The sequence below is a fragment of the Hylaeus volcanicus genome, unplaced genomic scaffold (assembly GCF_026283585.1).
Source record: "Hylaeus volcanicus isolate JK05 unplaced genomic scaffold, UHH_iyHylVolc1.0_haploid 12221, whole genome shotgun sequence".
NCBI classification, from domain to species: Eukaryota; Metazoa; Arthropoda; class Insecta; order Hymenoptera; family Colletidae; genus Hylaeus; species Hylaeus volcanicus.
The window spans coordinates 1030845-1048220 of NW_026533163.1; the positions used below are offsets into that span (position 1 = coordinate 1030845).

General features: G+C 31.3%; 2 protein-coding genes across 8 annotated transcripts; one reads left to right on the forward strand and one right to left on the reverse strand.

The window, feature by feature from the left end:
- The first annotated feature begins 5 nt into the window (after window positions 1–5).
- On the forward strand, window positions 6–9927 carry LOC128883513 (uncharacterized). 4 transcript variants are annotated; one of them, XM_054135956.1, is made up of 26 exons: window positions 6–235; window positions 328–497; window positions 549–628; window positions 677–758; window positions 943–1010; window positions 1055–1329; window positions 1386–1692; window positions 1758–1882; window positions 1951–2118; window positions 2223–2449; window positions 2783–3050; window positions 3098–3228; window positions 3276–3435; window positions 3481–3644; window positions 3692–3856; window positions 3911–4195; window positions 4251–4789; window positions 4852–5074; window positions 5137–5241; window positions 5289–5343; window positions 5414–5493; window positions 5540–5644; window positions 6252–6374; window positions 6461–7490; window positions 7550–7690; window positions 7745–9927. In XM_054135956.1, the coding sequence occupies exons 2-26, from the start codon at window positions 366–368 to the stop codon at window positions 9925–9927; spliced, it is 7221 nt and encodes a 2406-aa protein (XP_053991931.1). In that variant the 5' UTR covers window positions 6–235; window positions 328–365. The 4 variants fall into 4 exon arrangements, with proteins under 4 accessions (XP_053991931.1, XP_053991930.1, XP_053991932.1 ...); XM_054135955.1 differs by having other exon boundaries at window positions 4251–4446; window positions 4498–4789; window positions 7550–9927; XM_054135957.1 differs by lacking the exons at window positions 6–235; window positions 328–497 and having other exon boundaries at window positions 548–628; window positions 677–721; window positions 7550–9927.
- On the reverse strand, window positions 9913–11935 carry LOC128883514 (uncharacterized). Of its 4 annotated transcripts, XM_054135960.1 has the most exons (9): window positions 11262–11935; window positions 11086–11207; window positions 10869–11039; window positions 10747–10819; window positions 10594–10704; window positions 10426–10539; window positions 10228–10296; window positions 10072–10183; window positions 9913–10022 (listed from the first exon to the last, which is right to left on the reverse strand). In XM_054135960.1, the coding sequence occupies exons 1-8, from the start codon at window positions 11907–11909 to the stop codon at window positions 10115–10117; spliced, it is 1377 nt and encodes a 458-aa protein (XP_053991935.1). In that variant the 5' UTR covers window positions 11910–11935; the 3' UTR covers window positions 9913–10022; window positions 10072–10114. The 4 variants fall into 4 exon arrangements, with proteins under 4 accessions (XP_053991935.1, XP_053991936.1, XP_053991934.1 ...); XM_054135961.1 differs by lacking the exon at window positions 9913–10022 and having other exon boundaries at window positions 10047–10183; window positions 11086–11195; XM_054135959.1 differs by lacking the exon at window positions 9913–10022 and having other exon boundaries at window positions 10047–10183.
- Between the last annotated feature and the right edge of the window lie 5441 nt (window positions 11936–17376).

The following is a 17376-nucleotide window of genomic DNA, read 5'->3' on the forward strand; positions in this document are numbered from 1 at the left end:
AAAAAAATCTAATCGTTATGGATAGTTATATATCCATCAATGGTTTCTAATAATAAAGATTATTCGTAACGTTGACATCCTTCCATTATTCAGTATTACTCTTTTTACTGTTGAAACAGAGTTCTTCAGGAAGTTTTAAAGCACGCAAGTCTTTAAAAAAATAAAGTTTGGTGTAATATTAAGAAAAAATGCCTCTAATATTTTTCTTTTTGAATAGGTAATAGAATAAATACAGGTAAGAACTTATACTATAATTTTTCAATTTTTTCATTGATATTGTTGTACACTATTTTAACCCTATATCCATTTTCTTAAATGACATAATAGTTGCAGAGACTCTTGTAAAGTCTGTTGCTTCTAAATCTATGGAAAATAAAGCTACGGACTCTATTCCTTTTATGAAAGATGTCTCTACTATTATTGTTAATGATAAACCCAAGGCTTCGTCATATCATGAATCATTTGCTTCAGTTACGAGTGGTTTACCCAAAACAATGGTAAAGCTCTACATTATCGTGAATCTTTTAGTATTAGAGATAAACCCCTAGGTTGAGACATTGGTGTGTGGAGTTCGTGCCGTTAAATTTTTATCAAAACTACCACCGAAACTTTCGCCAGAGAAATTCCGGTGACATAATAATGTTCACATAAAACAACTCTTATTTTTAATTTTTAGAAAAGAAAAAATATTGTGGGATTTTGTTATTCAAGAAGCAAATTGGTTAGCTAGGGATTTTTATTATGAAAGAAAATGGAAGGTTACTATTGATGTTAATAGTTTGTATTCTATATTTTCATTAAAAGTTACAGTTTTATACTGCATCTTCAATACGAAACGAATCATAGTTGTACATTGAATCTTTTTTTAAGATATCGGTTCAATATATATTTCTTTTGTCGGTTTCCTTATCTGATGATTTTCTGTACTATGGTATGATTTAGATTGATATAGCGGGACGACTTGCTAAGGAAGCGCGCAAATATTATGATTCCCGTATTCCTGTTATAACGTAGGTTTTAATTTTATAATTTCTAGAGATAGTTTTCTTTTTAGAAGAGTATGCAAAACTCAAACAACAGCAGTCATGTCTTTCTGGTTGGGTGTAGCTTATTATTTAGATGAAAAAACGATTCCGGACAATATGCTTATGTATACAATGAGCGTCAATGTGAAAGATTCAAATTTCTCATTATCAAATGAAGACGTAAAAAAAGACAGTAACGATTTTGTTGGAGACTCGGTGTATGTGTCTTCCGACATGATGCGCCATTGTTATCAAATTATCGAAATGGCTAAGTATCAGATAGAAAAAAGAAAAAACTCACCTGGTGCGTCGTGTAGACAATGACATTACGTGTTAGTTCATTTAATGTTTTTTTGATAGATGATTCAAAACATAATCAAACCTGTATATCCAAGAGAGAATGTTTAAATGGTTTCTGTGCAACAAATTTATCTTCGAAAAGCCATTCAAAGACTTTTGATAGAGAAGACATTCCTTTGAACAAAAATAAAATTTTACAAGATTCCGTGTCGTTAGAATTTCATTTTGGTGCCCCTCTTATAGCTTTAGGATTCTATCCCTATGCACAACAATATGCTCTTTATGTCTTGAACGCTACACTTGTAGATAAAGGCATTCAACCTTGTCATAACACGTGCAACACTATTCCGTTCACTAATTTTTATAGGTAACATTTTTTTTTGTCTTAACATTTTTAGTTCAAATTAATGTGGCACCTTCAACTTTTTGTAGAGAAAGAAAACAAGTCGATTCTTTGTCTGGTTTAGTTGATAATTTTTTAGATTTTATAGAGCAGCCGCTTCATTCACTAGATCCGTTAGTTTTCGATATCCATCATGAGTTTTGGGATGAGAACTGTAAGCTTCAAATTTATTTAAAATTAAAAAAAGCTGTAATCAAATTATTATGCTATTTTTTTTTTCAGATTTTCCATTAAGTAATAATGAATTACCAAATACCGGTGAACGATTAAACGACGAATTATTTCTTCACTATGTTGAAACAAAAGCTCAAGAAGTTGGCGCCAGTCTTCATCCATTTGTTTTTTCACCACCAAACGTGTTACGTGATGCTTTTTTAGTTCATAACTTAGGTAAATTAAGCCTTTTGCATAATGAAATTTTTTTTTTCCCAAGTCAATTAAAAAAAAAATACAACGTGAGGTACAATTCACTGATTCATTTGTTTTGTGTGTAGAGTGTTCTGAACAATTTCTGGATCGAAATATCCAAGATATATTTCTAGCTTTTGTTCGTCGTTATCAAGACTTAATTGCAGCTGTTTGTGGGTTAAAACGTCGACAGGAAATGAAGGAAATATTAAAACTAGGACAGAATGAAGAGGGATTGGTGTCAAAAGGTGTTCAGAATGATATGGTTTGTCAGAAAGCCAAGGAGTACATTCCTAGTGATGTACGTTTTACAGTAAGTCATCAATTTTTTTTTACTTAACCTTATTATTTCAAATTAAAATTATATTTTAGTGCTTGACTCATTTTTTAATAAGTATGTATTTCTTTACAATTTATTTTTTTTATTACTATCTCAAAAGTTTCGTATTGATTCCTTTAACCAATATATGGTTTAACAATGAATCAAACATTTTGTTACTCCATGAGTGTGGTATTGTTTGAGCGGTTTTACTCGTTCGCATAGTTAAAATTGCTGAATGCAGACTGAATTCGAATAATGTTATGTTTATTAAAGAAATAATATAAAGCTTGTTTGCAAATTTTCTTGTGTACTATGCTTTAACAGGAATTGCGTCGCGAAGACACTGTTGAAGAGAATGTATTGATTTTGTCACGCAAAAAAACACGAGCAAGGCCCCGACATGAGAAAAGTCTTGGAGATGCCGAAAAACGGTCTTGTCGATTATCTGACGGCGCTGCAACCCTCAATAAAGAAGCTTCTTTGTATGAAGAACTTGTTTTGTTTCTTTTATCTTCCATTTTAGATGTTTCACGAAAACCAAAAGTCATTCCTAAAATGCCTCTTTCTATTCCTTTAAAAAAAATCCAATTTGGTATGCAATTTTCAACAATCAATCGAGTAGTCTTTGATGTAGCGCAGGAACCTCTGAAATTGATGAGTTATTGGGAGTTAACAAAAGCCCTAAATTCACCTGCGGTGGAACAGTTTCATTGCCTCATGAGGATGTTTGGGAGCCATTGGAGGATGTTGTTCTGCAACGTTTAGTTCAAGTAATAGAAAATATTCTAGATAAATTACAGATTGAACGAATGTCTAGTTGTTTCGTTACCCCTCTGTTACATCCCCAATGCTTATAAAAAATGAAAATAATACGTTGGAAACAACTTGCTCAAATATGGGAGAGAAAACGCTGATATCTTGCAGCTATTGGGATATCAACTGGGATTTGGTCGCGTCTCAAATGAATTCTGCATTAGGTATTCTGACTTTTTCTTTGTGTAATTAACAAAGGCAACGTGCAGTTCCGTTAAACCGAGCGCGGACGGTATCGATGTGTCGAAAACGGTGGAAAGAGTGGTGCCAAGTTACATTAGATAGGGAGCAGGAAGCGTACAGTTCCTCACCGCAAGAAAATGAAACCAATATAGTCTCAAAATTATCTGATGAAAAAAAAAAAAAATATTTGGTAAGAAAAAGAAGTTAAAACATTTAGGCGTAGAATTTGTTTTATAGGTCAATCAAGTTTTAACATCATATCTTTCTGCATCAACTGACACATCTTTGGATATAATTCCTTCGTATCCAGCGCCCCCTAGAGTTGTTTTAGTCTCTCCCTTACCATTTATATCGCAAAGGTTACAAAAATTACAAGAAACATACGAAGAAACATGTTACAACGTATGGAATTGTATTTATTTTTTTTGTTTAAATGGTGTAATTATATTTCTTTAGGTATCTTTAAAACATTCTTCAAATTTTTTTTCTTTTTATGATGATACATGGCGTGATAAGAGCAGAAAAAAGAAAACACCCGATAGTCTGAATGAAACCATGAGTAACTCAGATAACGAATCACTGTGGAACTTGTCGGATGGAACAGACTCATCAAACAGTTACGATTTTAATGAAACACACTCACTCGAAGAGTTTGCATTTATAAAAGACAAAGCTACTCTAGATTTCAAAGAAGACATTAAGAATGATAATAAAACTGGTTCTGAAGAATTATGTGACGCGGTATAGCTCTCTTTGTCAATGATATTAACTTTATTTGTAGAATGGTCATCGTCAGACGTTTAAAATGATCCATAAGAAAAAACATACGGAAAGTGGCAAAAACGAGCCAAAATTGTCATTTATAACCTGTATAAATCCTCATGTATCCGACCACGGATTAGTGAACACACTGGATGCTTTTTTAAAAAAATCATACTCAAAGTCCTTTAACTCAAGTATATTACTTGAAGGATTCGGTACACCTAATAACGGTAACGTTTCATTGTTTACTTGTGTGTTTAATTTCTTGTATGAAATAAAAGAGAATTCGTCTTCTGATCACCCTACAACCGTTCATCACATTCTAAACTCCATTTTTACTAATGAGTATCTACAGATTCTACAAGATTTGGCTCTCATGCAGACCGAAAGTGTGCATGGAAGACATGTTGCGGAAAGCAACCGACTTTTGAAAATGTGGCAGGCAGAAATTATTGCTAATACATTATCAGAGGCAGTTGCAAGCCATTTGGAAGTATTAGAGCTTCGTCGCTTAGGAGGTATTTTAGAGTGTTACGGAGAGTCTATGAGAAATAGATCAATAATGAATTCAAAGTAGGTGCTCACCTTATTTAAGGTATATTTCGTTAGTTGATAGTGTGTTTTTCTGAGTATAGAATATTGCAATTATTTGTTGGAGATAATCTTTTTGAAAAGCATATTCGTTCAGTGTGTGAAACCTTAACACCGTCTGATGAATTAGATGTTAAAAATATTTCAAATAAATTGGATACTCCTAATAATAGAATGCCTATATTTGAGTTACTCCGGAAGTATAATATAAATATTACGAGAGATTTATTACCATTTCATAAATCGCAGATAGCTTTATATAAAACGGTAATTTTTGAATTCCATCTATTGTATTGAACTCATCCATTTATCTATGTTTTCTCAAACAGAAAAAAGAAATTGAAAAGTGCCACATTAATCAAGCTTTTTGGAATACAAACATAAACAAGGGTTTGTTACATATTTACGATATGATATCTAACAATAAGCGAAAGGTACTGAATGAATTATGTATTACACGGTCATTGTTTCTTGAATAAAGAGTGTTAAAGTATCTCAAGATTTTCTAAACCAAGAAACCTTTCGTTTGATATCAGGTAATGTCCCTTGAATATAATTTTTTTTTAGTTTTTTAAAGTTTTGTTTTGCTTTTATTTTAATTTAAAGCTTTAAATCGTAATTGTATAACGAACATGACGTTAAATATAAAGGAAATTTCTGGAATAAAACACCCCTTTACATTACTAGTTAGTTTAAAATATTCAAAACGTTATAATTTTGCTTGTATAAAAGCTAGAATTCGTCGAACTATTTTTAAAAAAAATTGGGATTTTACTACGTCTCCAAAAGCAAGCTTGTAGTCCTAAATTATTTCAGTCTAATTATTGCTTTGATTTGGTAAGTTCAAGTGTATGCTTAAGTGTTCTGCATGGACCTCTCTAATAGTACATTTTAGTAATGCGACAGGGACTCTCGTTGTCACAAAAGCTTTAAAGTCTTAAGAAAACATCTTAGTTGATAACACACTCCTAGTTTGAAAGAATTCTTCATGTAGAACCAGTTCATGAACTAGTTTAAATCGTATTCTGTTTACGCAGTAAAATTTGATAAGAAAATTTTTGTTTTGTATGTATACGGAAACTTTGCAAGCTTGCGTGGTTCCTCTTAACTTACTATTCACTTTTTTTACCCCATTCTGTTAGTTTATTGTATAAAAAAATAATATGAGAAAAAGTGGTTTATTGTAACATTGTTATTTTTAGTTTCATGTTTATATGAAAGTTACGACACAATGAAACCCTTCTACTCTTTATTTATGAGTTATTATTTTTTTTGTCTAAAGTTAATTCTCTAATTTTTTGTCTACCTTACCGCAAAATTTTAATTTTTTTTTGAAGAATAAATACTGTCATAAATTGATAAATTGAAACTATGATTAATTTTTTTTTGTCATATAAAATTTTTTTTTGGTTTGCATTTCACTTTTATGCTTAATCACATGTAGGAGTCGGCGGAAATATCTGAAGAACAAAGCACCCTAACTTTCTACTGGTCTCAATTGTCACAAACTCCAACGCTTCCTGAATTATTAAAATCATTTCTTGTAGTTAAAAAACCTGTTTTACCAGTACGTTTTATTTCGTTGACGTCGTCTGAGAAAATGAAAAATTTGAGTGTCTCAGCCTTACCTTATAATTTTGTGCTTTAAATTAGGATGTAGACCTGCGGGAATCCCAACTATGGTTGTGTCGTACGTGTTGCTCAAGTCCATGTGTTCCACAGACATTGCTAGGAGGCTTAAGTAACTCATCATTAAGTCATCCTCCAAAACAAGAAGTTAAAGAAGGGCATACTAATCCGAGTAGAACGCCACTACATGTCTCGAATGTATGGCCGTCTTCAAATACAATATCTGTACCTCTAGATAAAGTATCAAGATTTAATAATATGAGTGTCCCATCGACATTTGTTCCGTCATCCAACTCTCAAATATATCGAGCGTCTACGATGCCAAATACTCCTCTTAATAGTTGTCTTCAGAAAGTATCTCAAGGGATCATTGATCCAAAACATTCGCAAGCAATCTTGAATGAAAACATGATGTATTGCAACGGTTCTGGAATGCCGCTTACTATTCAAGATAACTTTTTGTATAAAAACAATATGAAAATGGTTCCCACTAATGAATATATGAGTTATTTTGGATCCAACATTCCTATAACAAACAACGCTCCGCTAACAAAATACTCTAGAAAATTGGAACAATCACAAATTAATTCGGCTCCTGTGCAAAAATTTGTGGTGCGGCCCTCCACAACACGGCGGGGAACCGGATCACTTGCCACTGCAGTATTTCGTCAACCTGTTCCAAAATATTCTGTTGCCCCTATCCTGGCACCATATTCGCCTTTTAACTGGGAAGCTAGCAATAACATTCGAAATTGTAATGAAGAACCGTCTGTTTATTGGAAGCCTACGCTCAAGCACTCCGCTCCATCTAATTTTTCTATGTCTACACAACCGCAGAATTCAGCAAATCAAACAAACATGATACCTGGGCTCGGTAACTTGCCGTTTACGTCATGTAACCCATTACCGCATGGAGACAAAGGACCAATCAATGAATTTCTTTTACCCAACGTGTCTAATACTGGAGGACAATTTTTTTCCAACTATTATGACCAAAATACAAAACAGGATGAATTACGAAGTTGGATTCCCGAAACAAATACTTTGACAAATAGTGAGTTTTTATTTGTTTTAATTGTATATTTGCTGTCAAATTATTTTTCTACATAAAAGGAAAAATGCCTTCTAACGGGAATAATAAAAGACCATTAGAAGCTGTTGCCTGTACAAGCAATAGCTTACAACGGAGTCATAGTATAGGGGAAAAGCAAGAATTAGAAGTAGGAGTTGAGGGACCTTCTGCTGCGGCTAAGAGTAATTTTGATTCATCATTTAAACAATTGCACCACCGTAGTAAACATCCAATAGGTTTTCAGCCAGTTGTTGGAAATAACGTCTATCAACGTGACGCTTCATGTGGCCCTATGCATCAAATGCTCCAAAGACATCAGAATGTTAATAAGGATATTAGTCATTTTACACAATCTACAGAGAAAGCTAACGATATTGGAAATCAAGCTTCTTTTTCTAAATCTTCTGTACATAATAATAGTCGACCATTGTTAATGACGGGAGAAAGACACAAAAATAATACATTATCATGTATTGGAGATCCTCAACATATAAGTTCTCAGGGTGACAGTTCACTAGTTGAAACTATGACACCACTACGTGATTCGGCACATAAAGATTCCTGTAAACCATATATATCAGATGGAACGCAGCAAACGTCTTCGTCTAATTTAGTTGGTTGTTCCTCAAATACGAGTCATACATGGAACACACTCGACAATGTAGACACATCCTTAAGTAAACAAATCAACAATGATAAGTTGTCTCAAATGACAAATATAACAAGCGACACAAACTCAGCTCTCTATGACGCTAATAGTAGTGGAGTGAGCCAAAATAGCGAAAGTTTTAATTACCAGAAATCTGGCAGTATTTCGAATTCTCCTCATACTCTTAACTCTAAATTATCAGAAAATATAAATCAGGTTAATGTTAAAAATTCGCAGAAAAACATTAACCGAAGTGTAGCAATAACACCTGTATGCCGTTCCTTATCACCTACAAACCAAGTCTCGTGTCAAACTTTCACGTCTGTTCGGATTTCCGATGTGAATCCACCAAACGTTTATTCTGAAAATTTCATTGATTCAACACCAAACCAACAATTTCAAACTAAAAATCCTAGTTTTAACAACACATCTTCCAGTGACTCTCTTGAAATAGATTCAACAATCGGAGAAAGAACAAATTCTCGATTGTCTTTTTCTGAAATTCAAACTGCGCAACAAAATAGTGCACGTCCACAGCAGCCCCGGCAACAGTTGCTTCAGCAACAACAAATGCTACTACATCAAAAACAGCAACCACAAAAAGCGCAAAATGCAAATCAACAGTTTCAAGCACAGCAGTCACACCAACAAACCAACGTATCACAGCAACAACTTCAGCAACAGCAATCACACCAGCATTTGCAAAAGTCGCAATTCCAACAACTTATACACCAACAGCAACAGTTTCAGCAGAAGCAGTCACAACAATCCTATCAACAAATACAACTGCAGCAGCACTTGCAGTCTCAGCATGGACAACCCCAACACCTGTTGCAGCCTCAACAAATGCAGTTGCCTCAGCCAATGCAACAGCAGCAAATGCAACAGCCTCAGCAAATGCAACAACCTCAACAAATGCAACAGCCTCAACAAATGCAACAACAGCAAATGCAACAGCAGCAAATGCAACAACAGCAAATGCAACAGCAGCAAATGCAACAACAGCAAATGCAACAGCAGCAAATGCAACAACAGCAAATGCAACAGCAGCAAATGCAACAGCAGCAAATGCAACAACAGCAAATGCAACAACAGCAAATGCAACAGCATAAACAACCAGATCAGCAATTGTTACAGATGCAGCGTCAGCAACAGCTTCTACAAATGCAACGACAGCAGCAACAAGTTTTATTACAGCAGCAATTACATCAACATTTGCAGCCACAGCAACAGCAACAACTGACATCAAATCCATTATTTCAGCAACACTTACAACAACAACTGCAGCTTCAACAACAACAATTTCAAATACAACAACAACGATTGTACCAGCAACAACTTCAACTACAAAAGTTTCCTTCTGTTTCTCAAATTAAAGAAGATCCAAATTCGAGTCGCCAATCATTTCAACCATCCTCGATGCTTTACCAGCAAACACAGCAAAAACCACTACTTCCTAGCAATGTATATCAGCAAGGTCGACGACCAATCGCAAATCTGCAACATATATACCCGTTTCCAAAGGTATCGTCCCAGACAACTCAAAACTTTCAACAAATGCCGCCGGCTCCCTATAGTAATTTACCGCAATTCCATGGAAGAGTACTTTTTGACAAAAATGGATGCGACGATCATTTTAAACACGACCATAATATAATAGGTGAAGGTATTATTACACCAGTGAATATTCAAAATTTGCAACAGAATATTAATTCTTATGGTGGCACAAAGGATTCTTTACATCATTCAAGCAATTTAAAAAACACTTAAAACGCTATGTTTTTAAATTTAATATGAGACGGTAGTTTTTATTGATTAGATAATGATTTTTGTGTAGACTTTGAAAATAAAATTTATATTCAAAGCTAAAACTACATTTGTGTTTTGTATAATTTTTTATTTTAAACTGCGTACTTTATATATGCTTGATAAGAATTTCGTAACATGCACTCTTGCACTATGTACGGTTTTTCCCTTTTCGTTTTTGCCACCTATTGGAATTAGGGTTTCCCGGACCGAAAGCTACCTGAAGTAAAAAGATACTAGCTGGATACATAATAAAATGTTTACCTGCAAACTTTGAGGTAACACACGACAGTTTCCTCTTCCTAACCAATTGCTTGGGTCATAAGTATTATCCTATCAAAATAAAAACGCGAAAAAAACTTTATTTTCAATTAGACACAGTATCAATAAAAAAGAAAGAAGTAAACGACGTATTATTTGAATACAGTAAACAAAATTTGTCCCAACGACCAAAGAACTAACCAAATTAAAAGGATTTCTCGATACTTTTTCTTTTTCCACTTGTCTTATATAATGTTTTTGTAGACATTGACGATTTCCAATAAACATTTGGTCTTCAGATAAAATAAGATCTCCCTTGAATTAATAAAAGTAACATACATAACAGTAGATAGAAAAATACGCAATTACTTTACGACCCCCTTTAGGTTTTGGTATAGAGTAAATTTTTCCCCGAAGATTCAATCGGGGTTTAAAATCTTCAACATATGCATGCCCATTGTCACAAATTCTTAACGCTGCCTTGAAGTAAGGTTAGCATAAAATAAAAAATAGAAAGCGTACTCGATAAACAGTATTATTTCCACAATGAGAACAAAATTTGCGTGTAGCATCCAACGTATGTTGACGACATGCCCTGATTTACACTGGTTACGCATTTTAATAATGTGCACTGAAGTAATTACCGGCACAGTAAAATCCACTGCTTTGCTTCCGATATGCGATAACCATCTAACGATAAAACTGAGAGTCCCATTTGAATAAGAACATTTTGAATTGTATAATCGGTTGTCAAACATGCCACTTGCATTTTTTGTTCATCGTTGGTTGTTTTTGATGTATTAGGCCCAAAAGCTCTAACATTAAAGACATCTTTATAAAATGATGGTTATTATTTCTTACAAATGAAAATTGTCCTGCGATAACCAACAATCTTCATCATCGTCGGTTTCTTCCTCACTCAAATCATTGAAAAGCCTTTGCATTTCGCAGGATTTCGCATTTTTCTCTACCTGTGAAAAAACCTCCGATTGTGAGAGTGTATCTTCTTTGCATTTCGATTGCATTTCTTGAGTTACCTCTTTCAAGTCAAGTTTTTTATCACAATTTTCTTCATGTGAGTTCGTTATTTTCTTTGCCTCATCTGAATTTGTCTCTAATAAACTAGAATTTAACATCTTATTCTCTTCAACAAGATTAATCTCTTTTTTATTGCATTGATCAGTTCTTTTCATGGTCACTCCATTTTTGAATTCAAAATTACCATCATCTTTTTGATTGCTATTTATTGATACATCTGACTTCTCTTTTTTAGTACTAGTTAATCCCCAAACATTCTTTTGCAAAGTTGAAACATTGTCAATTTTTGTTTTATGTAAAACAAAATTAGGCTCTGACATGATTTTAAAAGCGCTATTCGTTTCCCTTTGGAGCATACACGTTAGAGCAATAACATGGATGTCAGTTTCCGATAAAAATCCTAAATCGCCTGATAGTTTAGCGAAACGTCTTACAAAACATAAATCTTCTTTAGATGGTGAAATAACTTGAAGGACATCTGACTGAAATTCTAAATTTTGACGTGCAGCATGATCACGTATTTCTCTAATTACACCTTCAACTGTATAATACTTCTCATAACCAAAACTTGACAATTGCTTGATTCTAGTGAAAACTCCTGTATCAACAACCAATTTTTTTCTTTCAGCTGGTTGCTGTGACATCATTGTAGTGTTAGCTTACTACGATTTAAATTCAGTAGACTAATTTTATCTTTTGATATAACTGTTTTTAAAAGAAGGTACAGCTTGAATTCGTTTAGCCGTCTTGTACTAATTTTTTCCATTTCGACTATTGACAAAAAGAATTTACTCAGTTTTCTTTTAAAATAAAATGAAACACCATATTTTCAATCTCATGTTTCAAGTAGAATTCTAGATTAGTATATTTCTCAATAAAAATATTGTGAAACTATTCAAATCATAAGCCTATTTAAGTGATTAAATACGAGAAAACAATCGAATCGCTTATGTAGTAATCTTTTCTTTACAACACAAACTTTTTTTATTTGTACGTCAAATTTACAATAATTTCTTTAGTATATCCCATTCTAATATTTTTCATAAATCAAAGCGTTTTAAAACAAATGGTCTAAAGAATTTATTAACACGATTCTCGCACCTACTTTTCTTGTACTCTAAAGCTGCTTTTAAGTGTTTTACAAAATAAATTGTTTGAAACATTCGTCATAAAGGACATTTTTGCAATGATGTTGAATAAAAAACTTTCAGAATGATCAGATAACCTTTAAAGTGATATAATTTCTTCTTTTTTCAATAACGTTTCATTACATTGTTCTGTAGACCAATTTTTTATTTTGTTATCGATAACACAGAAAGCAATAACAAACTTAAAAGCTTTCGGTAAGGTTTTTTACGAAGAAACTCACGACGCAGTGATCTACCAAACTCATATATTAAGTGGAATATTACAACAGAGGTCAATATTATTGTATGACCGATTTATTTTCATTGACGTATATCTTCTCTTTTGATTTTGCTACACAATACCAGTTGTAATTTATTACATACTAATTTAAAATAGCCTACTAAGTAAATCTTTTTCTTTCTTACTATCACTTTTTTCTTGATCGCTTTTTTTTTAAAGTTTACCTATTTTTTTTTATCAGTTTTTAAAACTTTGTTACCTTAACATCATTGTATTTTGAAGAATTATTTGGCATTCCATTTTTTTTTTTAAATAAATAAATAAAAAATTTTTAAGTAATTCTTATACATTGTTGTTAATGTAGCGACAATTTAATTTTCATAATAGCAACCTTTGCTTACTGGAAACATTAAACAAAACTCCCTTACTCAAGTCTTCTTACTCAGGATGTTCCATTGACACGATTTTTTCGCTGACCCAGCTTGATATTTTACTCGTTAAAAAAAAACTTCAAGTTGTTTTACAGTCTCCATGTTACGCATGTGATCATTAACAAATTGTCGACAAAAGCCCCATACAGAAAGATTTTGAAGAAAGTATATAAATCTTTATATTTTTCTAAGTATTTTTTTTAGTATCATGTACAAATTTAAACCACGTACGCTTTGTAATGTTAATAAAAGCACTCCAAAACTTATATTTATCTTTTTTAAGGTTTGTTATTTGATCCTAATTATTTCAAAAAAAACGTTTTGAATATATTAAGCTTTGCTTTTTTTTCGAAAACGAAGGGAGACATTTATTCCAATTCTTTCAAACATAAACCATACAAGTCATTGGTTAGATTATACAGTGTCATTTTCGTTTAAAATTTAATTTTTAAAACTACCGCTATACATTAAAATCTAGTCTATTTGATGTCTTGTATAAACAAACAAGTAAACGTCTAGCGTATAAAAACAACAACAACAATTTACTTCGAGATCCTCCTTTTTTAAATTATGGTTGAATTTAAAAGCAATGTTCTTCAAACTTCAATCCCTTCCGCATATATGTATACAACAATTTTCAATGCATTTGAAAACAACTCCAGTTTACAATATTTAGATAAATTAAGTTTGTTTACGTAGATAAAAAAAATATTTATTTTTAGTACTCTTTGAGATTAAAAACTTTCCTAAAGTCTATACGCTAAAAAAATAATGAAAATCAATAGTTTTCATTATATATTTTCATGTTACATTACGTCAATAGATTATATCAAAGTACTCATTATGAAACTACTGTAACCATAGCTATAAAATCTCAAAAGATCAGATGAAGGACAAACTTTAACATTAAAATATACTTTCTTACTTTCCATTTATACAACTAATGAAATTCGTTTTTTAAGGGGTAGTCAAAATATTGATAACGTCTTTTTTTTTATATTTAGTAATTTAGAAAAATTGTAAATAATAGATTACAAGACACTTAAAACACTGATTATGATGAGTAAACATTGCAAAGTAAAAGTTTTGGGACTATAATAATACATCATTATCTTCGATGCCTTACATTAACTTCAATTGAAGTCAACAAGAGTACAGTAATTTTATTATAAAAATCTGTTGTCTTTCATTTAAATTGTTAATTCTAGAAAAAGTTTTAATTCATTATTTTCATCTTATTTAATACGATGTATTAAAAAATTTTGTTCAAATAAAAATACTTTATTATTATTATTATTCAACAAGGTGTAAATTTAAAAAGAACGAATACTCGATGCAATGTTATTACTAAAACGACATTAAAACTTTTATTAAAACAATTTTTTCTTTAAGCCTTTGCCCATTAAACCAACAGTCGTCACATGATTTTTTAAAGTATTTTGATATTAAAACAAAATGAGAAATATGTTAAAAAAAAATTCTGTATAGAAATTGGATGTAATATATAAAAAAAAAACTTAGAGTGAATAAATCAAACATTTATGTTTTAAGAAAATTAGATTTTTAAAAAACCTCATTTATTTTTTTCTTTTTTTAAATGAATTTTGCGTCATTACAATATATACGTTATTGAAAAAACAAACATTTTTATTTCAATAAAATCTATTTTAATAGTTCCGAAAAGAGCAGGTGTAGTAGAAAGGATAACTTGTTCCTACTCACTTATATGTAGAGAGTTTCTTGTGTAATAAATTTGTTTCTTTATTTCAAACTTTCCGTGTACCAATTAAAAAACCTTGCTTTGAATATTTTTACCACATACGTTTTTTTAAGTTTATAAAAAATAATATCTTACCCATTGCGTTTAATCACATTTTTGCCGATAAAGGCATATTGTGTTAAACATCTTAATATACTTTTATAAGAATTAAATTAATAGTTTTTTTATATGACTTTTGCATTTATTGATAGTATACAATCTGATCTAGATTATTATAATCAATGTTACGATAGTCCTTCTTTAAAATAGAAAACAAACTGAAAATTTGTTTGGTATATAAAGAGAATTTTTGTCGTAAGCTTGAGAGAAAGTTGAAACCTACACGGGAGACTTGTTTTAATGATGATATTTTCAAAAGATATAAATTTTATAGTTCTAGACAACGAAAAACTCAATTATAAAGATTGATACAATTATTTTTTTAATCAGATGACTATTAAAATACATCAAATCCAATTTTTTTAATTGATTTCATTCATTTTTATTATTTTCTCGTATGACAGGAAATATTCCACCCATACCTCTAGTATTCTGTAGCAAACCGTTTTCATTAATTTCTTTTGGAATCCAAATATCTTAATACATCAAAGTCATACAATTCATATACTATATTTTGAATCTATTTCACTAATAATTAATAAATGAATAATTTAGAGCTGCGTTTCACACACAAATTTTTCGACGCCTATGTCTCTTGATTCAACCCCACTTGCTACTATATATTATTTCATTGACATACTAGAGAAATCAAAATTTCCAGTCTACACTATCTTCGTTACCCAGCTAAGTTACTGTAATTCTTAATAGATGCCGTGACAAAAGTTTATGTTTTATAAAATATAAGCTTTGCTGATGTAATTTGTGAAATCGTTTAGATTCACATTCAAATTTCTAGGAGATATACAACTAGACTCATAATGTTGTCATGCGACGTTGCATTGCTAAATTAAAAAAAAAATCTTAATCCGATCAAACAATGTACTAGGTTGATCTCCCGCAAGAAGAAAAATTTATCTTTGTTTTACAAGTAGAACATTTTTTTAAATGTAGCCGGACAATGATTTCCCTTAAAAGCAGCTCAGTAGCTTGTGCTTTGACCTTCTAATTTCTTTGAAAGCACAGACACATTATATACTAAGAAATTTTTATTTTATTGAGCGTCACTTAAATCGTTTTCTTGATTCACGTTATATTTTTGAACTTAAGTCGAGTAAGAAAACAAATAAATTGTTTCAATTGTCTAACGTACCAACAAAAAAACATTTAAAAATAAGAAACACGGGAAGTATTTTTACTTTTAACGCCGGCTCAATCGCAAGCCATTGTACTTGCTTGAAATTAGTTTTTTTCACAACACAAAGACCTATTAAGGTTGTTCACCGCTAATAAATCAAAATCCAAAGCACTAGAGTATACTATTTATTCTTCTATTTAAATGAATTACAATTTGTTAGAGAATTATTTTCTGCGCGTAGCGTTGTACTAGCTAGTTTCCTACAACATTAAGATAGAGATACAAAGGTAAGTGGACTGCCTTAGTACAAGGGAATATTGTAAATTGTTTTTCGTTGTGTACTAGGTAGTTTGCTTATTCATTTAAAACATTAGTTTCTCGCTAGGCTTCATAACATAATTTTTTGCTTAATTTCAAAGTAGAACAAAGTAATATTTGATTGTTTTTTGTGAAACGAATAGTTATTGAAACGTTGTCGGATATTACAAGCCCTAAAACGTGCTTTTGTATGTCTTTTGTGTAGCTATTAAATAATTGACTGATGTCAAGAAAGTTGCGTCTTTTGCAGTATTTATGATTTTAAAAAATGTTTTTAATAATTTAGGATATCCTGCTATGAATATTTTTTTTTAATTTTCTTAAAGTGCTACAAAAGTGAACATAAATTTTTGTTTTCTCCTTTTTAAAACTTTTCGCAAGTGTAAAGTAAATGTAAACATTCATTGATTCCGCAAAGATATTTTTTGAAAAAAGGTGCAAAGAATTCCAAAAAAAACACAGAATTTACATTGTGTAGTGTTATTTTTTCACTATAATGGATTCAAACTTTATAAAAAAATTCTTTTGTTATTTTATAAGTATAATATTATTCCGTTTGCCGTTCTTTTTATACTGCGTATCTTTAGATATTTTTTAATGCCGACATACATTGTCGTGAAGTTTTTTTAATAGACAAAACAGACTAGAAATTTGTTTATGAAACACACTTTTGTGAAAACGGCCAATGCAACATATTATAGTAGTGTTTTATTCTCTGGAAAAAATCAACATAAGAACCCAAACTGGACAATACTTCAAACACATGATCTCACTGTGTTACTAACAGTTAATCATTGTATAATATCGGATTTTAATGTAATAAAGAATTTTGAAAACTATTTTCATGACATCACGTTTAAAGAATACTTAAATTTTTGTTTGTTTCGTATGATAATTTATTTGGCATGTTTCCATGACTGAAGAAAGTTTTTCTTCAGCATCTCCGTAATTTGTTTCAGTTGAAATTAATGTGAAATTCAAGA

Bases quoted from the DNA above. Each gene is read 5' to 3' on its own strand.
- LOC128883514 (XM_054135960.1), bottom strand. From the start codon at position 11,909: ATGATGTCACAGCAACCAGCTGAAAGAAAAAAATTGGTTGTTGATACA. The intron at 11,040-11,085 runs GTAAGAAATAAT...CTTTAATGTTAG, and splicing joins TCGCAGGACAATTTTCATTT to AGCTTTTGGGCCTAATACAT. The intron at 10,297-10,425 runs GTTAGTTCTTTG...TTATTTTGATAG, and splicing joins CGAGAAATCCTTTTAATTTG to GATAATACTTATGACCCAAG.
- LOC128883513 (XM_054135955.1), top strand. From the start codon at position 366: ATGGAAAATAAAGCTACGGACTCTATTCCTTTTATGAAAGATGTCTCT. The intron at 3,229-3,275 runs GTAATAGAAAAT...ACGAATGTCTAG, and splicing joins TTCTGCAACGTTTAGTTCAA to TTGTTTCGTTACCCCTCTGT. The intron at 3,645-3,691 runs GTAAGAAAAAGA...TTTGTTTTATAG, and splicing joins AAAAAAAAAAAAAATATTTG to GTCAATCAAGTTTTAACATC.